The 25,174-nt window shown below is 44.1% G+C and overlaps 2 protein-coding genes and 2 pseudogenes across 2 annotated transcripts; 3 read left to right on the plus strand and 1 right to left on the minus strand.

Moving 5' to 3' along the window:
* The first annotated feature begins 8,286 nt into the window (after positions 1-8,286).
* LOC109733819 (uncharacterized) lies at positions 8,287-13,653 on the plus strand (annotated as a pseudogene).
* Positions 13,654-13,785: 132 nt separating this feature from the next.
* LOC109733835 (putative disease resistance RPP13-like protein 1) lies at positions 13,786-16,513 on the plus strand. Its single transcript, XM_073507670.1, has one exon. It carries the CDS (start codon positions 14,942-14,944, stop codon positions 16,472-16,474), a length of 1,533 nt encoding a protein of 510 aa, XP_073363771.1. The 5' UTR covers positions 13,786-14,941; the 3' UTR covers positions 16,475-16,513.
* Positions 16,514-18,176: 1,663 nt separating this feature from the next.
* LOC109733836 (uncharacterized) lies at positions 18,177-18,859 on the minus strand. The gene has a single exon (XM_020293047.4). It carries the CDS (start codon positions 18,738-18,740, stop codon positions 18,354-18,356), a length of 387 nt encoding a protein of 128 aa, XP_020148636.3. The 5' UTR covers positions 18,741-18,859; the 3' UTR covers positions 18,177-18,353.
* Positions 18,860-19,579: 720 nt separating this feature from the next.
* Positions 19,580-23,884, plus strand: LOC109733842 (B3 domain-containing protein Os01g0234100-like; annotated as a pseudogene).
* The last annotated feature ends 1,290 nt before the right edge of the window (positions 23,885-25,174 follow it).

Genomic DNA, 25,174 nt, shown 5'->3' on the forward strand with positions numbered 1-25,174 from the left:
TTTCTCAGTTCCCGGTCCCCCCGGGATTGTAAGGGTGTCAGGGCCTCCCTACACCTATCGCTCTCTCTCTCTCTCCCTTGTATGTCAGGCTCTTCTTGAGCTAATTATATGAAAATTCAGGTGGGCAGTCTTTTCTGCCCCCCGGTGACGTTTCAAAAAAAAAAAAACAGGACGAAGGCATGCAGCGACGCCGCACCGATGGCCCCGGAGACGTCGAAGAGGTGCAGGGCACGCACCGTCACCCCCGTGGTGGAGAGGCGCAGGGCGTACCAGAACGCCTGCGCGAAGGGACATCTGAAGATCAAGTGATCGGGTGTCTCGAGCGCAGCACCGCACTCGGGGCAGCCAGCGTCGCGCGGCTCCACGATGTGTTTCTTCAGCAGGTTGTCGCGGGTGTGGATCCTCTCAAGAGCAAGCAGCCAGGAGAAAAACCGGACTCTGGAGGGAGCCGGGGAGCTCCAAAGGAAGGCGGCATTCTTCGTGACTTCGCCACCAAGGCGCAGGAGGCCATAGACCTTATTGGAGGCCAGCTGCCCCTTTGGCTTCGCACACAGCACCAGGGACCGATGATCTTCGGCGCTCGCGCCGGCGCCCCCCTGCCCAACGAGAGGGAGCAGGAGGAGGCGCTCCCGAGAGGCCGCGACGGAGAGCCGTGGCACCAGGACCGTGTCGAGCCCAAGGGTGCGAACCGCCCAGACGGACACCTCCGTGCAGGCAGCGTGGGAGGCCAGCGCCGGGAAGGCGCAGCGCAGGGAGCCACAGGGCAGCCAGTGGTCTTCCCAGAAGGCGGTCGTTCGCCCGTCGCCGACGACGACCCGGGTAAGCGAGCGGTAGAGGGGCATGAGGCTCCGGAGGTAAGCCCAGTGCTCGCCGGCGAGCGTCGAGCCGTGTGCGTCCAGGAGGAGGCGCTCGCCGAGCGAGTTCCAGACCCACGACGCCCACCGGGTGAGGGGCAGAGTGTGGAGCCGGTGAAGAACCTTCAGCAGGAGCGAGTCGTTTTGGGAGGCGAGGTCACGGACCCCAAGGCCGCCCTCAGCCTTCGCACGACACACTCGGTCCCAAGCGACGAGGCACTGCGCCCCAGACGCGCGATCGGCAGCATTCCACAGGAAAGCCCGACGGAGGGAGTCGAGCGCGGCGACCACCTTCTTGGGGAGCTTGAGCGCGCCCATGGCATAGGACGGGAGGGCATCCAGGACGGCATTGATAAGAACCAGCCGCCCAGCCGGAGAGAGCAGGCGAGCACGCCAGCCGGCCACGTACCGATCCACCTTGGCGATGATGAAATGGAAGTCTGCGAGCGACAGCTTGGAACACGACGGAGGGAGCCCCAGGTAGGTTTGCGGGAACCCCTCCACCTTGCAGCCCACGACAGCCACGACCGCGGCCAGGGTGTCGTCATCGACGTTCATCGGGACCAGAGTGCTCTTGGAGTAGTTGATGACGAGGCCGGTGGCAGCGGCGAAGTTGTCGAGCGTGGAGCGGAGCCGCGCCGCCGCAAGGGGGCACGCGCGCATGATGATCAACGTGTCATCCGCGTACTGCAGAACAAGCGGCGGCTCCCCGTCCACCAGCGGGTACTGCATCAAGGCGTCCCGTCGAATCAGCCTTTGGAGCACGTCGGCGACGAGGAGGAAGAAGTACGGGGAGATGGGGGCCCCTGGCGCAGCCCGCAGCGGAGGGGGAACCACTTCCCCGGGACGCAGTTGAGAAGCACGGCGGAGCGCGAGGAGTGGAAGATCGCGTCCATCCAATCGCACCAGAGCTCGGGGAACCCGCGCGCCAGCATGATTGCACGCAGACTCGCCCAGTTGATGCAGTCAAAGGCCTTGGCGAAGTCGAGCTTGAGCACAAGGGTGTGGCCCCCCCTCTTGAAACAGCACTGCACCATCTCGGCGGCGTAGACCAAGTTTTCGGCGATGCTTCGCCCGGGGATGAAGCCGGACTGATCCTCGTCGACGATAGAGCTGATTTGCTTCTGCAGCCGAGAGGTTAGGCCACGGCAGAGAATCTTGATGTCTGCGTTCTGGAGAGAAACAGGCCGGAAAGATCCCGGCGTCGGCATATATTGAACAAAACAGTGAACATTGGGTGAGTACTACAAATTTGTCTGAATATTGAACACAGCAGTGAACATTGGGTAAGCACTTCAAATTTATCTGAACATTGAACATTGGGAAGGTACTTCAGAACACAGAACCAAAAGAATCCCCATGGATTGTTACTGAAAGAACACGGGTTCAGCAATGAGCACTGCAGGACTACTCAGATTGGCCATTGGAGAAGCACGGGATCCCCACTATTTCCGTTTGTGTGGGGGGTGGGTGAGTGGCGAAGGGGTGGCGATGTCAGCGGCCAGTCGGCAGCGGGAACGCCGGGCCCGCCGAAGGGGGCTGTGCTGGCAGGGAGTTGGGCCGGCCATGGAAGCGCACAGTGGGGGGAGGTCGTGCGCCATGGGTTGGAGGGCGTGCGAGCCGGCGGCCGGCGCCGCGCGGGATTTGCCGCCAGCGGTGACCAATAAAATGAGTGTTTTTTAGGGGAATATTTTTTTTAGACAATCTCGCGAAACTTTATTAACCCGTCATAATGTTTACAGGGACGAAATGAAGATCTCCCGGCTGGCCTACCCACATATGGCGGCCAACCGCGAGGGAGAGAGAATGTTTCGCTAGATTGTGAGCTTCATAGTTTGAGCTCCTAAATTCATGACCTATATTGCATGATAAAAAACTAGAAGTGTTCCGATATCTCCCGAAGGATAGCTCCATAAGTAGGTAGCTTGCCATGATGCAACCCGTCGACAACCACCTTGCAATCCGAGGCAACCTGTATATCTCGTGCATATAGATCATCCGCCAACGAGAGAGCTTCCCTTATAGCTAGGGCTTCCAGCGTTTGAGGCTCTGTGATATGCTTGAAAACAATGGCTGAAGCCCCCAAAAAGTTGCCCTGTTGATCTCTACAGATCGCTCCCACGGAACCATGCTTCCTTCTCACGGCCACTGCCCCGTCAACATTGATCTTGACACAACCTTGGATTGGCGGCACCCATGTTGCACTCCGCATGACTCTACTTGGTACTGCTTGCGTCTCCCTTTTGTTAACTATCTCCAACTTTGACAGATACTTATTAATGAAAGCCGCTGTAGCGTGTGGAGATTGAAATATATCCTCATGAATTGCCTTTCTTCGTGCAGCCCAGATTGCCCACATGGTTACCACAACACGGGTGAAATCATGAGCATCTAGTATTTCATGTAGAGCAAATAACCAGTCCTTAGCGTCTTCCTCTTGGTGTGTGATGATTTTCTCGACCAACTCCTCTGGTGCGAGAGCCCATACGCTTCTTGAGAGAGCGCAAGAGAGAAGTGTGTGTCTCCATGTATCCCTAGCTCCACACAAGCAGCAAGTGTCTGTTTCGGCCATATGGCGATGATGAAGCACTTCTCCGCTGGGCATAGAATGTCTGGCAAGTCTCCAGAGGAACATACGAAGTTTTGAGGGTACCTGGATATGCCATATAGTGCTCCAAAACCTACTGTTCTGCCCCGTGGATGAGCCCTCGGCCTCGTTCCACCATCCCTCTCTGCTTGTCTTCGTACGCAATATTATCCGGTATGCCGACCGAACAGTGAAACAGCCAGTTGGTTCTTCATGCCAAGCCCAAAAATCCGGCTGCCTACGCATACACACTGGTATTTTTAGAATCTCGTTTGCATCAACCGGGATGAAAACTGAGCGAACCAGCCCCTCATTCCATTGTGCTGTAGTAGTACCAATAAGATCAGATACTCGCCGTGGTGGGTTCGGCACTAAGGATGTAATAGGCCTTTTGAAACTATCACGAGGGATCCAATTATGTAACCATATATCCGTGCTCTCCCCATCCCCAATTCTCCTGATGATTCCCTGAGCTAGTATCTCCTTTCCATCTAATATCGCTCGCCAAATCTGAGATGGATGAGGACCCAAATCTGCCTCCAATAATGTACTGTTTAGGAAGTAAACAGCTTTCAAAACCTGAGCACTAAGGGAGCGTTCATCGTTCATTATTCTCCAAGCTTGCCTCGCAAGTAGAGCTAGATTGACCATCTCCAAATCACGGAATCCAAGTCCACCCAACTGTTTTAGGGGAATATATAAAATGAGTTGGCAGGAAGTTGGACCTTTTTCCCTTCCTTTGGGCCGGGCTTTGGGTGTCTGAAAATCCCAAGTTGAGCGAGGACCGGCCCAACCAAATGTTATTTCCTAGTATTTGACTTAATCATTTTCAGCGTATTTAAAATAAATCGATTATCATACCTAATATTCGAATAAATGCCAATTATGACCTAGTTTGGGCTTTTTCGTGCTTTGGACGGGAAACGTTGCGGTGTCATCAAGGTTGATATCGAAAGAAAGATATCATATAACCCATGGACGATGACATCAAGTGGTGATCGTCATCAAGATTGCGGTGTGCAAGTTCAAGTGGACCATCACGAAGAGATCGGACTTGAAGCTTGCCGTCCATTGCCGTGATAATGGACATGTGAAGATGTGCCTAAGATAGGCTCACCCATATTCCTATATGCATCATCTATTGTATTTTTGATGTTGGAGTTTTTGCCGGTTCATCATTGGTGGAGGTTTCACACCTCTATATCATTGGCATATTTCAATTCGTGATTTGACAGCTCTTGTCGTTAGCTTTCTATCAAGCTTGAGTTCTTCAAAATCAGAGTTTATTTGAAGAAGTTATGATAGTTTTGATCTTACTTGTTTCATCTCTTGTGCATTGGTATTTTGGCAGAGACCAAGTAGCAGTACCACTGGTGCCCACGGTAGTACCGCTTCGGCTATACTTCCGTTGGCTTGTACCGCGGTACTTCCGCTTGGCTGGAGTCTTCTGTTGCCCGTCGACTACTCGTGGTAGTACCGCTTGTCTTATGGCGGTAATACCGCTTAGGCGTACTTCTGCTGGGTAGTACCGCGGCTACTTCCGCTTGAGTTGAGTCTTCTGTATGCTCTCTGCCAATTCATGGTAGTATTGCTAGCACTATATTGTAGTAACGCTTCGTGCGGTACTTCTACTCTGGTGATGTGTTGGCTATGCTGGTTCTAACGAAACTACCGTTCTAGTACTTCAGTACTCGTTGGGTTGCGTTGACCAGGCTAAGCGGTAGTACCGCTCCCCCGAGCGGTAGTCCCGCTGGTGCACGACCTATGTGCATAACGGTTGGATTTGAGTCCCCTCTATAAAAGGGGATCTTCTTCCCCATTGCCCCAGCGTTTATTTGCAAGCTTTCTCCTCCATTGTCGACCTCCAAAAGCTTTGTTTTCTCTCTATTCCTCCCATGAATCTTGCATCTTTTTGAGGGAAAAGAGAGAGAAGATCTAGATCTACATTTTCGCCAATCCGTATCTCCTCTAAGTGAGGAGAACCTTGTGGATCTAGATGCTGGAGTTCTTTTGTGTTCTCCTTGTTCTTCCTCTCATATTCCTCCATAGCTTCGTTGCATTGGTGGGATTTGAGAGTGCGGGCCTTGAGCACTTCGTGTGTTCTTGCCATTGCATTAGTTGCATCGGTTTGACTTCTGGTGATACGTGGAAGTGAATGTTGAGAAACTTATTACTCTTGGGTGCTTGGGCGCCCTAGACGGTTGGTCGTGCTGCGGAGCTCAATCATTGTGGTGTAAAGCTCCAGGCAACCTTCGGGGTCTCCAATTAAGTTGTGAAGATTGCCCCAAGAAAATTGTATGGTTTCAATGACCCCCCCCCCCCAAGGTTCGACATTTGTACGGGTTCGGTGACCACCCTCAAGGGTCCCATAGTGGAACCACGACATCTTGCATTGTGCGAGGGCGTGATGAGAATAAAGTGGCCCCTAGTGGCATTTTGGGGAACACTGTGCCTCCACACCACTCTAACAGAGATTAGCATCCGCAAGGGTGTGAACTCCGGGATACATCGTCGTCTCTGTGTGCCTCGGTTGTCTCTTACCCGAGCCCCTTTACTTATACACTTTACTTTGTGATAGCCTTCGTGCTTCAAGTTATATATCTTGGTATCACATAGTTGTTTATCTTGTTTAGCATAAGTTATTGGTGCACATAGTTGAGCCTAGTATATTTACGTTTTATGCTAGACAAATTAAATGCTAGTTTTATTCCTCACTTGTTCAAGTCTAAACCATAATTGTTTTAGAGCGCCTATTCATCCCCCTCCCTCTAGGCGACATCCACGTCCTTTCAATGACGAAAATATATTGAGAGACATCCATACCCATAAATTAAGAGAACTTCATGTAAAATGCTCTAAAAGTTATGTATGTTATTTATGAAATTTTAGTGATTACTTTACAAAGATTCAAGTGAATATGTGTTATTTATCTTGTAGAGGCAAGTCAAATGAAGTTTTTGTTGTTATTAAATAGTTTGCAAGAACTAAAGAGAGCGAGTGTGCTATGGTTGTGAAGGAATTAATGATATCCAACGGGAGCAAGTGTTCTAGGCAATTGACTATTTTGTGATAAAGTGGTTTTCATTATTAGAGATTGATTTAATGGAAATGAAAAAGACAATGTTATACCCATGTGTTTTCTCTCCAGTCTCACATCAATGCAAAAAATGGTGAGGCATGGACTAGGCCATAGAGTACTATAATAGAATGGGGTAGACAAGGCATTATATGTAAGATGTAATATGTGTTTCCCCTCACAAGTGAATCTCGTTTCTATTTCTTGGGTGGAACCTAAGATTACATGTTGCAAAACCATTGACTCACATGTACTTATGGCTAAGCTCCCAATGGGCAACACGCCTAGCAACTGGAAATTATTAAGGTAAAAATTGATCGTAGCTTAAAGATCAAGGGTCCCCATACTTCCATATGCTATAACTCCGTACTAGTGGGATATGATTTCTATCACTCACGCATCCCCTTCATCCTTCATCATAAAGCATTAGAAAACATATGGGTTCCCTTAATACACGTGTGCACTCATACAAAAGCCACAAAGGATATCATAGAAATTACTACTTCCACTTTTTTATATAAGGACACTTCATATTTTTATGTCTAACTTTGACCATTAATTGTACCAACAAAATTGGGTTATGCCACAAAAAGTATGCCACTGCATGCACATTCCAAAGAACTCTCTGATGATATATTTTTTATGGCATATAACCTATATTTCGTTGACCAAAATTATAAGTGAAACTTTGACATGAAAAACAAAGTGACCTTGCATAAAACAACAGAACTAGTAATGTACATGTGTGCAACCAACCTTCATACTATTTCGCCAATGCCATCAAACAAATAACTAATCAAACATAGAGGTGAAGATGAAATAAATACTGGGGAAATAATTCCTAGCACAATCATGCTTTCTGATGGAGAAGCCCCAATATAAAGGAAGAAGATTGTCGTGGAGATGACGATGAATGCAATGGCGATGATGGCAGTGCCCCTAGAGGAATTCTGACATAGCCGGAGGAGAGGGAGAAGATGCCCCTCATCCTCCTTTCTGGATGTTAAAATATGACCCCTTAACTCAATTTTATTGATTCCCAGAGACCCGTAACTCCCAAAAATCTGAAGAGAATTGGATGGTATAATCTCTTTCATAGAATTCTTCGTCTAATCTTTCTATATATAGTTTATCTTCTAGTGTGATAATCTTTTGTAGTTTTTTTTGTGCTTAGATTTATTTTTCGTTGTGTTGTACCGAGAGTTTTCACGTTTCAGAAGAATTTTTAAATCTCCCATTCACCCCCCTCTGGTCGATATACTATTGGTCCTACAGGACCTACCGCCAACACATGGTAGCCTCGCACATCATTCTTTGAAGTTGTGGAACCTCCTAGGAGCCCACCCATGGCAACCTAGACGCAGCACTACGTGTACTAGACTTTCACAAACTGGCAGCCCCACACCCTGACATCGACACCACATATCACGAGATGAGTACAGTGGGTGGTACTAGGACAAGAGTAGAAGTTAGACCGACATTTTTATATATTACTTATTAAAGTAGTGCTCGGTCTATCTATGCGCCGAAAGTGTGTCGGGAAATGGATATGTATATCTTCAACTCTATCTTTCTTAGGCTCTTACGTCTCCCGTGCGCCGAAAGTGTGTCGGGAAAAGGATATGCATATGTTCAGCTCTATCTTTCTTATGATCTTATGCATCCTACGACTCGTGAGGTCATGCCCTATCATTCAGAAAAGGCGGTCGACAGGATTTGACCCACAGTTTCCTATTATTCCAAATAACGCAGTCCCTATCTATCTAAATATCTATCTGTAGTGCGGCATACATCTTTAGGCACCAATCCTACTTAAATTTCAGGCATGGATGTTGTACTGACCAGAAATTGATATTGATCCGTGTGATCATCCTATAAAGCACCCCTTTGTTGCGCGCACAAAGAAAGAAGCATTTACCCCTATGATCTAAGAGGACTAACAGAACAACGAGGCTACCTGGTATGCTTTTCATAGTTATAAAGGGCATTCTTCCATTGAAATTTTCGAGGCATATATACTATGCCTAACTTGAAAATACGAGTTCTTGTATTTTGTATTTTCAAAAAACATAGCTTGTTTTTTCGGCACATGATCGCACCAAAGAAAGGATTGTTGTTTGTCTTTGTTGGCGCGGTTCCAAACTTATTTTCTTTCCCCACATACTATATATGTTTGACCATTTTTTCTTGGTCTCGCACATCAAAGGGTCCTTCATGGTAGATAACCAATTATGTTTGAGAAGTACTCAAAATAGGTTATTTCTTTTATGTTTTCAAGTATACACCAGTGCATAATTGTGTTCTATTTGTTCAGTTCTGTTGTGTTGGAATTGAATGAAAAATAGTTGATCTGAAGAAAAAGGATGACTGAAATTTCATATTTTATATCAGACATGTGTCACTTTCTTTGTCGTCAGAGTTTTTTCACATGAAAGTTCGGAACAAGAACTTGAACGAGTTTTAGAATTTTCTATTAGATTATAGAAAAATTATCCTAAAATGGCTCAGTTAATCAAAACTTTCCCTCTTGTAAAGTGGAAGATCTTTTTTAACTTGATTGACTAAAAGTAGAAGATCTTTTCTTGTTCAATAGAGAATATGCTCACATGTTCACTAAAGGAGCAAAACAACAAAACACTAAAGTAAGACTATGTATTTTACATATAAACTAATCCATCCATGTTATTTCTGTGAAACGTACTCTCTTTCTTATCATTGCTTTTTCCTAGTTAGTTTAGTTTTCACTTTTGTAAAACTATGAATACTTTGGAATATATAACGTGTTTGTTCCCAGATTTCTGTCATGGATGATAACAGATTATTATTTTGTTCAAAATAAATATTCATTTTTTGTTATAATATTCACACCACTCTGAAAACAAAAGAAAATTCTATTTACATGCTATAAATTTGTAGTAGTAGTCGGAAGTCTGAACTTCACATATAGACTTATGTATCTGCATATATGTATAGTCATCCGAGGCTTAAAATATTCGTGTATACAATTATAGTTATTCATGTATATATTTATATAGGAGGCAATTTGTTTATTTTCACATAATAAAACATCATATTATTCCAGAGGTCTTAATTGTTTTGATACATACACTTTATTGGTTCTACAGTCATATTGGATAGCATTTCATCGGTATCAACTAAATGGATGGAAATTCAAGATCTTCATCAAAACGAGCGAAGTTGTTGGTCATGAAGATGGGTCCTCAGATTAAGGTCGCAAAGTGACAACACAAAACCATATAAATTTATTTGTGTGTGCCTTAATCTTTTAGGCACCAACAAACATTTATGTGCTTTTTTATCATGCAAAATTCTTTAATCTTATCAATTGTATAATATATTTTTAGACATGCCACAATGTTATTGTTGTTATGTAGTCTTGATTGCAATAATAAAAAATTATATATAGCATATTATCATAGTTAAATATAATACTACCGATATACTAAACTAGTTAATGATATTCATCTCAGAAGCTCTCCATCAAGCAACAGAATGAGCGTGTGGAGATTGAGAACAAAATATTGGCGATTGAGAACCACAAAATGCGTGAGGAGTTGAGGACATATTGATGTGTTGCTTGCTTGAAGATTGAAAATGCCTGCCTGAAATTGAGGTTTGCCAAAGTAGATCCAAGACATACAATGATAAACTATAACACTTCTATCATGCATTATTTCTAAATCAAGACTATACAATATTGTTACTAGATATAGAATAATGAAAACTAAATAATATATTTCTATCATATTGAGTAGCTAAACGCCCAATGGCTAAAATTCTTGCATTGTAATAACACGAAAACATTAGAAAAATGTGTGAAAGAAAATCTGCCAAAATATGACACATGGGACATGAGAGTATATTTCTTATGGTTAAATATGATGACGATATATACATGCAATTTAAAATATAATGCAAAAGCGTGTGCTATTTACCTGTTCAAGTCAAACAAATTGCACCCATGTCAGCATGTAGATGGTTTATGAAGTAGTCTCACTCATTTTAATGTGTATCTAAAGAAATGTTTATATTCCACAAAGCGGTTAAATTAGGAAATTAATTTTGCTTCCTAGTTGACCCAATAACGTGACCATGTAGCACATTCGACATTTCTTGGCTAGGAGTAAAATTTAAGGTCTGGGTTAAGCATTAGCCTCCTACCATCACATGGATCGGTAGTATTTCTGAAAATAGCTAAAAAATAGTCAACACTTACTAAAAGTAGCACCCTATATAACGGGAAAGTGACTCTCAACACCCAATGAGATATTGAGATATATCATACAACAAATGCTTTCCCTGCGCGAGCCCAGGTGGGGGGGGGGGGGCAGTATGTTCGAAATTGTTTTTCCGAATGAATCAAGTTTGCGACTATGCCACTTCTGACTATTGATCACAGAATAAATAAGAAACTTATATTTAGTTCCACCAAATATGCCCAATTGCAAACAATACTAACCAGAATCTTGATAATATAGGATCTAAAAACTACACCAACATAGATGGAAAATTTGATTCCAGAGATATTAATAATTATGTATGTGTGTGGAGACTACTGTTCAAGTGTTTATACAAAAGTTAACACATTTACTTTGTGAGAGGTTCATTTTGGTTCATTATTGCAATTCGATAGATGTGGCCTCTGATTGAATAACTGCCCAATCAATAAACGTAAAATATTTTGAATATTCGTTATTATTAACACAATATTTACGTACTTTCATGTTTAACAACTTAGAATTCAGCACATAAGCAATCCATAAATTAAAAAAAAATGAGAAACTAAAGCTTGAGAACACAATGTTTTTAGCACAAAACCATCATACCAGTTTAGACTTTTATTATTATAATATACTTTCTACTTCAAAACTCAACAAACATATAATTCAGCGTAAAATGTTTTTAGAGGAGATATATGAAAACATGTAGTCCAATCAAACAAATGAAGAGTGAAGACGCTTGTCCGATATAGATTATGAAAGTAAGTATTCAATTAGATAGGTATAAATTAACTTACTATATTTCAAACACGATGAAAACATATTGAGAAATATCCATACGCATAAATTAAGAGCACTACATGTAAAATGTTCTTTTATTCCCTTGAAGCAATGAAGTTATGCATTAATTATCAATTGTCCAAAACAAAGATACATAACCTTATAGTTGCTTTAGTATGTTACTGGTGTGTTCTTGTTTCTAGTATACTACTTACGACTGAAATCCATAACTTTACTATTTTTGAAATAGTTGTCGGCAATAAATTGAGCACACAAAAAAACATAATAAGTACCTTCCTTGGTAAATATTTATTATTGAAGGAAATTGGATATACCTTGTTAGGGATTCGGTTTTTTTTAACCAGAGGCAAAATCTTGGTCTTGTTTCACCAATTGGGAACAACATATTCTACTTTTTTTAACTGAGTAGAAACCAAAGATAGAACATGTTGAGTCATCGACAAGCTAGCATCACCATCATTTATAAAGATGACAATGCAAACAGGATAAATTTGACACACTGCTAGGGATATGCATCCATCAATTATCATCGTCTATTAATGTCATTCAGTCATTGTCATCGGTATTGTGTCAATAGGAAAAGTGAAATCTTAGCTTTCCCTAGAACCAGCTTCTTACTATCCTACCCCGTGGAGTTTTTTGGGGAAGTCAAATCAAAGATGCAAGTACCTAATGGTTTAGGTGTGCCATAAAAACACTAGACTAGAGAATCAATATGTGGTTGAATGGTTATGCGGGTGGTTTTACCCCTGGTTCACCAGAGATTAAACCCTAGGTTTAACGTCCAGTGTCTCGTTAAAGAGGGAATAATCTTTCGGTGGGAGACGACGTTCTCATAGATAGTGAGGCGTCTGTGGTAATTTCGTCAATCTTAAAATTTCGCACTATGGTATTCAGTAGGCCCTTTGTGGGGACGATGTGGGTGATGGTGTGCATGTTGTATTTGTGTGTTTCGGAAACTAGACTATTGCCTACTCAACGGTTGTAGGTGCGCGTGGACACATGTTAGGATGGCCATAGCTCTACACTCAGTCACTCGCATTGGCACGTGTTGGTTTGGCTTCTCTAGCTACCGAAACATATTGGATTGGCTGTCACAATTTGGTATCAACGGAAAAAAAATGGGGATAACATCTTGTGTATCCAAGTGGGCTTTGTAAGCCCACTAGTGTGTGCCCCGAACTACAATGTTGGCTTGCTTTGCCCAAACTAGTGCTTTTGTATCTAGCGCGAGACACATCTCCATTTGCCAACATGCTGCTAAATATGGTTTTCTTCAAATTAATTAACATGATCAGTCCAAGCTACATTCAGTTCTTTATTTCTTGCTAAGATGCACACTATCTAATGGCTTGTTCTATTGGCTACAAAACTTGGCCGCATCTTCAAACTTTCAGGTCCTAATAAAGTGCATACCATAAATAGCAAATACATATTTCTTACAATCCAAAATATTTGAGATAGAAAAAACGACTGCACATAATTCATTGAGGTCTATGCACAAAGTTGATTCATGTTTCAAGAATCAATATCTAGTTGCATGTGGTCGCTTTGTTAATTATTTTTTCCTCGATTTCTTCACATTGCATACCAATTTTTTGCAAACATCAAGGCTTTACTCATGTCGTATTGATCATTCTTGCTAGATGTCTGGTCAAGCTATCAGACTTACCTGTATTGTTCTTTGCAGCTTGCACGCTCGTTTCGTAATGCTGCTGCAATTCTAGAAGCTGAAGTACAATCTGAAGTAGAGGTTGGGTTTTCCTCTACAGCACCCCAGATTCCAGCGGATACTAGCGCAACTGGACCACTCCAGCCAGGTGCAGCAGGGAGCCAAGATGAACCGCGCGAGTAATCAACTGGCAGCAATTTATTTGCTATAGTTACAAAAACCTATATACATACAGAATAAAGGTTTCAAAGACTCGATGTGTTAGTCATTTCAATTACAATAAGTGACACTACAAGTCCATTGTGTCTTGTAGTTAAGCACAAAAACCTTTTTATGTGTTACTGGTACTTGAGAAGGTTGTATGTCTTCTCATCTCTACCTTTTACATTTGAAACATGAGATATTATATTGTGTTTGTACAATCTCCTGTCCTATAAATATGTTACTTATTTATTTTATTTGCAAGGAAATTTGTTATTTATTGGATGGGATTGCTATGTTTTTTAAGTATGTTTATGCGCTATTTTTTGAAGTCTTGTCCATATACTTGAGAAGGTCATGAACCATGCCGCAAAAAAGGATGGCGCGCAAATGGGCTTGATTTGGAAAGGAAAAAAAACTCCATACCGTTTATACTCTAGAAATCTGTCGAGATACAGTGATGCGGTCAATCAGAAGCAATACACTTCCAACCATGCAAGGCCAAAGAATATATCTTTTCCTTTGTCTAAGAAATAAAAACACTGATCCAAGTGCGCAGTGCTCCGAAATTTCTGGTGGTACAAACTATATTTCACTTAAGTTATTGTCATATGCCAAATTTCTAACGAATATGTAACCTGAAATTTACAAATGATGTCTTGACTTACAGTTCAGATATATGGAGAAGTAGGGGTTTGCTAATCTTTGAACAATGAATTCTGCGAATTAACAAGCACTGACAAGTTCAAACAAACACGAGAATGTTCGAAAACAAAATCACTAGAACGACAGCTATTCAATTCCTGGCTGCCAAATACTACTAGACATCCTTCAGTCTTCTAGACATCCTTTGTCAAAATCGAAGCATCCAGTCAAAAAACCTGCTGAATTTTTCTACATTGTGTCTCATCGACCACCTGTCAAAAAAACAAGCTAAAAAAACAAGCTACGCAAACTTCAAGTATAGGAAAAAAACAAATATCTTAAATAAAAGGCACGTTTCTAAATATGTGGAACTCATAAAGCAACTCTTAAGTCACTCCATATGCTACTTAACAAAGCAAAAAAAACGATATCTGCGTGACTTGAGACAACTGAATTTTACAGCTGCGGTTTACAAAAATCCTAAGAAAAGAAGCTGTCAATTATCAAAAGCATTGCGGATCAACATTTGCCACGACTAAGTGGAAACATATGCAATAAAATAAATAAAGAATAGAAGTCGAATGATTACTTTTTTTACATAGATTAGCCAGTCAAGAATTAGTCAGACTAGCATGTTGGCAGTCTGACTACGCATGTCAGGTAAAGACTCACTTATTGGCAGGGAAACACATCATATAATATGTTATCTATCCATCAGTAGGCTCACATTGAAGTACCAGTCTGTCACCTTCAAATCTTCGAACCAAATTTGAGCATCTCTCCAAAAACCCATTGCTCTGTTTATCCCAACACAAATCTTCAAATCTTCCACTACAATTGCTCAAGCCGCGGAGGTTCAACTTGATGGATGTCCTTTTCTCTGCAATTGTAGGTGACCTCATCAGCAGGTCTGTGTCCTTCATGATCAGCCGATACTCCCAGCAGCAGCCTGGCACCGACAAGATTGTGCAGAGGCTGCAGAGACTTCTAATGAGAATCGACACCGTCGTCGAAGAAGCTGAGGGACGGCGCATCACCAACCAGGGAATGCTCCGTCAGCTCAAAATGTTGAGGCAAGGTATGTACAGAGGCCACTACGTGCTTGATGCTTTGAGATTCCAAGCCATCCGTGACAAGGAGGGGGAGGAGGTGAGCCACTCATCATCTGCACTGTCTAAATTAAGGCCACCTAAACGACTTCGTGCCTCTGGCGCCGGTGGTGGTAGCAGCGACGGAGAAGCTGTACTGTTATCTGGTGCAAACAACAGCATACAAGAAGAGCTGCAGCAGTTGGTCGACACCCTTGAAGACACCATGGCTGGTATGAAGGAGTTCCTTTTCTTCTTGGAGTCGTATCCTCGGATACTCCGCCAACCTTATGGCACTTATTTGATCTTGGATAATTGCATGTTTGGTCGGCAAACTGAACTGGAAAGGGTCCTGAATTTCTTGTTGCGTCCCAATGCTATGCATGACCTGGCTGTACTTCCGATCGTTGGTCCAATAAGAGTAGGGAAGAGCACTCTCATTGAGTATGTCTGTAGGGATGAGAGTGTGCGCGATCACTTCTCGACGATCCTCTTCTTTCCAGAAGGCAGTCTCAAGAATGAAGGACTGATCGACCTAAGAGGAAACAATTTTAATGGTCTAGTCAGACATCAGAATTGTGCTTCTCAAAAAAGGTTGCTAATTATTATTGAAATAGCTGAGGACATTAATGAGGGAACATGGAGAAGGATGAAATCTTCCATAACCTGCATGACACCATGTGGTGGAAGTAAAATTATAATCACCAGCCGATCAGATAGAATTGTGAATCTGGGAACAACAGAAGCACTACGACTGGACTATCTCCCGCAAGAAGCTTATTGGCATTTTTTCAAGTCACTCGTATTCGGAAGCACAAACTCAGATGAGCAGCCGAAGCTGGCCTCAATGGCCATGGAGATCGCTTTGGAACAAAGACAATGTTTCCTAAGCGCGTATATCATTGCTGGGATACTGCGAGATAACTTCGATGGTCGAATTTGGCACACAATTCTTGAATGTGTGAGAGCATATAAACAGACAAATCTCCTTATCTTTGACCAGCACCCAAACCTTCGTTTGCGGGAAGATGAACCGGTATACTATTGGAGATTGGGGAAGAGCCACAGATATTTCTTGATATGCAACCATCATCAGTCAGATTCCAATGAGAATATTCCTAAAATCAATGTGCAGGACATTCTCTTAGGAAATGGTGGTACCCTACCCCGTGGAGAATTTGAGGCTCTTTCATGGAGATCTCGCATACCGCCCTACTACAACTACACGATAAGCTGTAAGATGCAACCACCACAACTTACAGTAGAAAGGAAGAAGCGTGTGCATCAGGAGGGAGAACATTTGATTTGAGTAACACACTGTTCATGACTCACATCATGTATGTCTGTTATCGTGTACTCCCTCTGTAAACTAATATAAGAGCGTTTAGATCACTAGTGATCTAAACGCTCTTATATTAGTTTACAGAGGGAGTAGTTAACATATATGTATGTTATGGTCTAGGCACTAGGCATGGAGTCATCATATTGTAGCACAAGTTTCTGCATGTCGAGACATTGTGCTTGTATTTGTGTAAGTACTTTCAGAGTCAAGGCAATGTTTGCATTGTCGGTTAAACTAGAGTCCAAGACAAGTTGGATTTATGAAGTTAAGTACTTGAGTCCATGTCCTATTGATCTTGATACTATGTGTACTATGTAACCTAAGCCTTGTAATAATCCTTGAACATGGAGAAAAGAGTAGAGAAAAGACATGTGAGGAGGTAACGATACAGGTAAAATTAAGTGGTTGGATTCTTGGCTATCATCCCATGAACTAAGCTGTGTTTTCTATCTTTTGGCTAGAACAAAAAGGAATCCGATGAATCAATGGGGAGAAAGAATTTTTTTTACTGAATTTTGCAATCCGTGTTCTAGTTCCAGTAGCAACGGATAAAGAGAAAAATGGGGTACAAGCAAACTGCATACCAGCTTCCCTAACGCCCAATAATGCTAGTATGGGTTGGTATAGCCAACTCTTGGGTACTTTATAAAAAAAATGAAATCACAGTCTTTTCCTAACAATACATCAAAACGTGAAGCTTTTGTGTTTCTTCGAAAAGGAAAAACATACCTTACAGGATTAAGCATTTAGTCATAGAGTCGCTTCTCCCTCCCAGATTACAGCCATGATCTTGTGTGCCACCAAGTAGGAGTAACTAGGTATAGTTGCCCTGCTGCTACGAAACAGAGCATTCAAGATGGGCCTGTAAAAGTATGGACGTCATTCTTATTAACAAGTACATCAAAGCACCTTCGGCATGATCATGTAGCCATAGTCAGGCACGTACCGAGGTCGGACCACATACGGATCATTAGTTGAAAGCACCATCGATCTGAACTTACACGACACATGGCAACAGGGAAACTATGTTTTGCAAGAGGAGGGAAAGTAGGTATTGATAACAAACAAATAATACTAATCTTTCAGACAGTGATGCTTATTTCTAGTTGGATAAGTGTAACAGAAAGCACAAACATAAATAAGTATGTTTGGGATACAGTTGAATGCGTGGTTCACATTTTCTTCTTTCCTACCACCGGGATTTAGATAGATAATTTAATGACTGGCATGCTGGATTGAGTGGCACAGAAGGAACAAAAAAACTAGCTACAGATTTACAGTCGCTCTGGTCCTGTGATCCACATGGGGGGCATGCGGTGCTGCATATTTCAGGAATAAAATGCCTGAACGATCCAATTCTGTGGTCTTCGATGCACACACATGGTTCAGAGCCGAGAAACTCTGCCCTGAGGAGTTCAGGTTACTTGAGCTAGCGGCGCCAGACGTTCTTGACGATGCCAGAGCAGTACAAACTACAGAGGCCTACAGCGATAAGGATCCAGAAAAAGTGATCGATCAAATGAGATGCTGCAATCTTTCTTTGTGTGCAGGTTGCCCAGTAGTTATCCTCGGTAACATGTCTGCTGTAAATCAACATTTTGTTCGTGTTATGCGTTTACCATGTTTCCTCTCTGGCTCTAGAACAACAAGCAAGATTGCTAAAATGACAAGCAGCAGTAACATTTTGGCATTAAAAAGCACATATCATAGCACAATGAGATCAAATCCTACATTTTGGCAACCTTGAAGAAATATGAGAACTGAACTGTGAGCTAAATGATGATGCCACAAGTTTCAGTACTGAACTGCAATTCAGTTCTTGGAAGCAGTAGACGGGGTAGGCGAGCTAGGAGATGCAGACCCAGACGCCGAGGACGATGAGCGCGGTGCCGAGAGCGGCGGGCGCGGCGCGGGTGGCCTCCCCGAGCAGCGCGGCGGCGACGGCGGTGGCGGCGAAGGTGGTGGCGTTGGTGACGGGCACGGCGACGGAGATGGGCGCGTCGCCGAGGAGCCGGAAGAAGGCCGCGGAGGCGGAGAGGTTGGCGAGGAACGGCGCCGAGTACTGCCACGTGAGGAGCAGGTCGGCCCACCGCCGGACGGCGCCGGTGCCGGCGGGGAGGGAGCGGGAGCGGCGGTCCCAGACGAGCGCGCCACGGCGCATCAGCGCGTTGGTGGCGCCCCACACCAGGCCCACCGCCACCATGCTCGCCGCGTCGCCGCCCACCGCCGCCATGCTCCGCTCGCTCGCCGGGGTGCGATGCGGTGGATCTGGGGGGCTGGACGGCGGTGAGCTCTCCCTCTGTTTCTCTGCTTTCCTCGCTGTGACTGGATCTTGCTGACTTGTTTGGGTTACGCTGGAATTTGCCTTTTGAAGGTTTGTGTTTGTGTGATTTCAAATTTTGGCTTCTGAAAAGGAAGTTTGTGTTTGGGTAATTTCAAATCTTGGCTAACCTCTAGACTATTGAGAAGTTAGAAAATTTGAAAAGTTTTAGGCATGCTAAATTTTCTAAGGCCAACTCGAACCGATCCCTAGAAAATAAAGGAGTATCCGGCTGGAGTAAAGCTTAGTGGAGTATTTTTACTCCACTAAGTTTTGATTGTTTCTAATCAATCCTTTAAATTTAGGAAAGTAAACCTTACAATTGGCTTATGCATTTTGTCGAACACTTGGCAAGTGCGCTCCAGCGGCCGCAAGACGGACAAGGTGGAGCTGTGGCGCGTGAAGCTACGGTCGGTGGTGCCCAAGAGAGTTTGTGTTTGGGTAATTTCAAAATTTTGCTAATATCTAGACTATAGAGAAGTTAGAAAATTTGATAAGTTTTGGGCATGCTAAATCTTCTAAGGTCAACTCTAACCGATCCCCTAAAAATAAAGGAGTATCCGGCCGAATGGGTGGAGTATTTTTACTCCCCTTGAATTTAGCGGAGTACAACTTATGATTGGCTTATGCATTTCGTCGAACACTTGGCAAGCGCGCTCCAACAGCGGCAAGACGAACAAGCTGCGGTCGGTGGTGACCAAGCAGGGCCTGGTGGTGTCCATGGAGCTGCGAGAGGAGGAGGTCTTGCCTTGATGCTGGCGACGCTGCCCGGCCTGCTCGCCGATGCGGAAAGCTTCTTGTACTCCCGCATAGGCGCGTCCTTCCCGGAGCCCCTGCTGCCTCTAGGCCCCGGCGACTGGCTCGACACGTGGGACTCCGCCGCCGGGCTGGACTCGTCGAGGTGCCCGGGCAATCTTGAGGTCAGCCTGGGCTGCTAGACGAAGAGAACACAAAAAAATGACTTGCTCGAAGCATGAAGGACACCACGTCGACTATAACTATGCCGCCGTTAAAGGCGAAAGAACAACATTGAGGCTGAGTCTAGGCAGCAAACATATTGAAAACACGGGTGGCCTTGACAAGAAAGGGACCAAGCACTCAGTGTCGTGGTCAGGCTGCTGCCATCGGGGAGGAAAACCCTATCCCCTTCCACCCGTGGAGGAAGATGTCAACCCGCTGGGACATAACAACGCATGTCGTACCAGAGAGCATCACCAGATAGAAAAGCGCTTGGCCTGCAAGAAAATACATTGCTCGCCACCGCCACTTGAAACTCAAAGCAATCGGACACCTCCACACCACGACACCACTCATTCAAGCCTAACCTTCCCTACACGGCATCTCCAAGGAGAACACGACTCTCATAATGTCGTCGCCAACCAATCCACAAACATTTTGAGCTTTCGCTCAGGTAAATGACCGGATGTGGGTGGAAGGATTGTCCACAACTCCTCCAAGGAGGAAAGTGGCACCATTGGGTGTCACCGCTGCCATGGCCAGACCAGCCAGTCAAGGGTTTCCCCCTGACCCATAACTGCACAGCCATCACCTCACTAGCAAGAGAACAGGCGATCGAGGCCATTATGCATCAGTGTTGATGAGGAGGAGTGATTCAGAGAGGAGTGAGGAGGTCGTACCTTCAGATCTGGAGGCGGGAGCCGAAGAAGGCCCTTCGCCTCGCCCACGGGCCACCAACACCTAACCACCCAAGCGATCAAGGGATCCAGCCACCATCACTCGTGGAACCATCTGATTTCACATTGCTGCATTTCAGGAACCTCTGTTCTTCCAGGCTTCAGAGTATATCAACTGCATGTTGTCATTCATACATATATCACACATTCTTTTTTTCGTAGAAACGATTTGACACCTCTGTGTATTTTCTATGTCAGTCCATGTATTCGACACCGGAACTCATGATCTATGATCAATACATTGTTGACATGTGTTGCTGAATGTGTTCTAGTTTTATCGGGGAGTATCGTCTGAGCCTGCTATGAGGCCACTTCAGTAGTCTTTTGTATCAGGAATTTCATTAGCCTTTTCTGAAACTATATATGTGTTTTGTTTTGGTCCTGTACTACTTACTACCAGATCACTAGTTGAGATTCGGTACAAGTACTAAAATGATTGATTGGTTGATTGATGTTCATATACGCGCATAACAATTACTCTGCCTTGGTTTCGTAAATAATCTCCAGAGGAAGGGAGGGATGCCAGCGGGTGATTCCCCCCATTCTGCCAGGAGCAAGATGGGGCAGAAAATGTCATTGGCGCATCGAAGGCTCTCTTTTCTTGATGATGGCAGTGGCATCAGTAGGCACATCGCTGCTGCGGCAGCTGCTGCTGATGATGATGGTGGTGGTTCTGAGCAGATGGTAAGAACCTTCATGGAACCATCTGATCTCACATTTCTGCATTTCAGGCACCTCTGTTCTGAGCAGATGGTTGGTGTCATTTTTTTATCTTTACTAATTTTGAACTTCTCGTGACGCGATAATAAAAATTTGGCAATTGTAGGATGAGGTGTTCACTGTTGATGTTCCTCAGAAGAATAAGGCAGTTGATGGCAGCGATGATGACTTTGTTCCATTGATAGTGAGTGTTTTATTGCTTTAGTTAATTATCTTGTATATGCACCAATTACACCAACATGGACCCATTCACAGCATCAATTTTGGTGAAAGCATAATGTCTGACATCATCGCAATAGTTCCTCGTTGTCATTTCCATTTTGATCATAATTTCACAAAATACGATCATATAAATTATTGGTGTAACCTCATTATGGCAGAAGATGAGAACCAAGAATGTGAAGAGTGCTCCTGGAAAGCATCCCGGCCTTTGATATAAACACAAAGCCCAGAGAACTATCACTAAAGCTCATAAAGTAAGATACACTCCCTTATTCCAGTCGCATATATAAACATATACTGAATTCATTGTTCTGTTTTGGTTGGTTACTCTATTTTCAGTGGAAGAAGACAGGGAGGCCAGTAGGTCCAAGAGATGTGGCAAGAGAAAGATAGAGAAGAAGCCAATGTTGGTTGACAACAACAACATTAGTAAGAGCAATAAAGACATGGATGCTGATGTTGAGCCAGAGGTAAGGTCGCACTAATTACTTGTTGATATATCACACCCTTTAAAATAATATGATGCTGTAACCGAGTATAAGCAGGTCAATATGTGTATTACATTCTCGAATGTGGATGGTATAGTCAAAATTTCGTATTTGGGCAGTAGACTAACTACGAACAATTTGTGACTTGACAGATACCTGATGATGATGGCCGGAAGAAATAGGCAAGGTATTTCAACTTTTGTTGTTTTCTCGTTAGTAGAGTGTTCGAAAGCTGTCAAGTGTCTCTATATGAATTATGCACATGAATCTTCAAAGAAACTATAGTGTTTTGGGCTTCTATGGCAGTGCTTTGGACAGAGCTTTAGAGGTAGAAAACAAATTGCCAGCAGAAGGTCCAAGCTTCGTCAAGCTTATGCAGAAATCACATGTTGTTAAAGGTTTTTGGCTGGTAAGTATCTATTTATTAGGTGTTTGAGTTTTTGCCCAATGCTGAATAATCCGGTGATATTTTTTATTCTTATGAACAACACTCAGTTGTGTTTTTATTTAGAAGATTAAGTTACAAGGCAGTTGATATCTCCAGAAAACGCAGCCATACAATGTAGAGCGCCTCTACATTTGAGATATTCAGTTTTTTAGACAGAGGAGCTGAGAATCAAGTGCCCCCGATTAGCTTTTAGCTTTCTTTTTTCTTCCACTGCATTTGAATTTTGTGTTGCTCTCCCAGGGTGTCCCGCTCAGCTTTTGTAGAAATCATCTTCCAAATGATGATGTTACAATTGCATTAGAAGATGAGGATGGACACAGCTATGATACAAAATACCTAGCTCGCAAGCAGGGACTAAGTGGTGGGTGGCATGGGTTTGTGGTAAGCCATGGTCTTAAGGTCGGCGATGCCGTGATCTTTCAACTCGTGGGACTGAAAAGATTTAAGGTGAGTGCCTCACAAATGTTATGTCCACTGCTCTGTAATTCTTCTATAATATCCCTTTCCCGAGTGCGCGGCAGGGGTATTAGTTGTTCCTTCATTATATTGATATAATGGTATGATTTGACGATTCATTGTGGTGGACAGGTGTATATACTGAGAGAGAATAAGTTCACCACAACCGATGGAGCGCTCGGTCTCCTAAGTTTAGACGCGTCCGTGGAACACAATATACCCGGTGAGTAAAAGTATTACCATCTTCATTTTGCAATGTTATGAAATCTTTTTAATCGTGTGTTGTCTTTCTGTGACGCAGAAAAAGAAGAAGAATCTTCGGATGAAGATGTCGTCAAGTCCAAGAAGGATCTAGAGCTCACCAAAGTCATCACCAACAAAGCATCTGACGATGATAGCAATGACCTTTTTAGTGAAGAAGCAGCAAACGGCGGCATCAGATCCGCAGCAGATCCAGACCCTGATTTCGACGGCGTGAAAACATTCAGAGCCTTCAAGATCGCCATCGATAATAATTCTGTCATCAACAGCAAACTAGTCCTCGATCGCCTGCTTTGGACGTCCTATAAGCTATGCGGCGCCCGGAAGGCGTTCCTCCACAGGCGTCTGCCAAAGCACATAAACCCGACGCTAGCCGCAGGGGTGATAGCAGAGACGGCCAGCATCACCGAGGGCATCAGGTCCTACCCCACCACCTCCTCCTCTTCCTTGGAGGACCTCGCGGCGTGGAAGAGGACCCTGGAGTCCTTTGAGCTGCTGGGCATGGATGTGGGCTTCATGCGCAAGCGCGTCGACGAGCTCCTTTTCCTCCTCGACGCCCGGCCATCATCGGATGATCACCCGCAGGAGGAGGGGTACGAGGAGGTGATGAAGCTGGAGCGTGCTCATGCCGCGGAGAAGGTGAGAGCCCTCGAGACGAAGATGGCGAGCCTGAAGGATGCTCTGGAGGAGATGGACATGGAGATGGAGGAGATCGCGGGGAAGAGGAGGGGCCGTGGTATGCTGCAGCTGGCGGCCGCGCCATGGTGATCGGCGATTCGACGTCGTCTTGTGTCTTATGTGTGCATTTTGGTGGCTGGCTGGCATCTCTTTCTTTCAGGTCGTCACACTTGGTCGACCTATATATGTGTCTAGTTCTAGTTGGTTCTCTGTACATACTAGCTAGCTACGATCATGTGTTTTGTGTGCACAACAATAGCAGAAGATGGAATTATGAGATGCGGCCTTGTTTCAGGGTTTATCATGAATTTGTTGAGCTCTTGGTTCGTGCTTGCAGGCTGCAGCTACTAGTTTTGGTGCCAAACTGAAACATAAACGATCTGTGTTAGAATAACCCGAGGCATGCGGGCGATCCACCGAGGATCTAGCAATCGCATGAGGCATGGCATCAAGATTTGTTAACGCGAGGTTCATTGGACATCGCCTACTTTTCCGGGGCCTGAGTATGGACACTCCTCTCTGATTACACCATCACAATATTGCACACCGGTCATCTGGGTACCGGCACACGCCGTCAGCTCTCTCAACATATCTGTGCTAGTATTATGTTGGCATAAATTTCATCGTGTGTCTACCTCATATTATATAGGAGGCCTGGGATACAAGTGTCCTATAAGGACATGACTCCTACCTTATTTACACACACTATAACTCAAGAGTCCAACTACAAGCTACCTTGTCTAAGAGCATGGTTAATAATACAGCCAGCTGCTGGCTATAACATGTTGCCATGTCATCTACAGTCAATGTAATAGCTAACACGTATAATAGTTGGCTATAAGAAAGTACTACTTTGTCAACATATGGCCCACCTTCCATTCTCACAAAGCTTCTTGGAGCTCGTACAGCCGGCTGTAAGTCTACAGTCGGCTTCCCTTCTCTCTCGTCTTCTCTCTCTTCCAACTAAGCAATAATACAATATTTAAATCATTAGAGCCCGCTTACATCACCCTATTATACTTGCTCTAATATATTCGACACCATTCCAACAAGCTGAAATCTCAGAACTGGACGCATGCCAAAATTTTGCAGATATCCTCACTCAGATGTACAAATTCAACTCTGCGGCATTATACCGTTCAGGGCAGCTGCACACGCTTCGTCCGCCGGGTTCGGAGCTTGAGGGATCCCGAATGAGACAGAAATATGTGGTGCTCATCTATGATTCTTACGCTTTGCTATTAGCCCTCCTCTGACGGTTCACGAAAGCATGTGTTAGTTAGCTTCTTTGGAATCGGTGTGAGAGCTAAGGGATCGGCATATCCTTCTCTAAAGCTTGTGATATGTTATTATTCTCGATCAGAACCACGTGGGGCATAA

This window comes from Aegilops tauschii, chromosome 2, assembly GCF_002575655.3.
Source record: "Aegilops tauschii subsp. strangulata cultivar AL8/78 chromosome 2, Aet v6.0, whole genome shotgun sequence".
Lineage (NCBI taxonomy): Eukaryota > Viridiplantae > Streptophyta > Magnoliopsida > Poales > Poaceae > Aegilops > Aegilops tauschii.

What these genes read in the sequence shown, in the direction of transcription:
- LOC109733835 (XM_073507670.1), top strand. Translation starts at nt 14,942, where the DNA reads ATGGATGTCCTTTTCTCTGCAATTGTAGGTGACCTCATCAGCAGGTCT.
- LOC109733836 (XM_020293047.4), bottom strand. Translation starts at nt 18,740, where the DNA reads ATGGCGGCGGTGGGCGGCGACGCGGCGAGCATGGTGGCGGTGGGCCTG.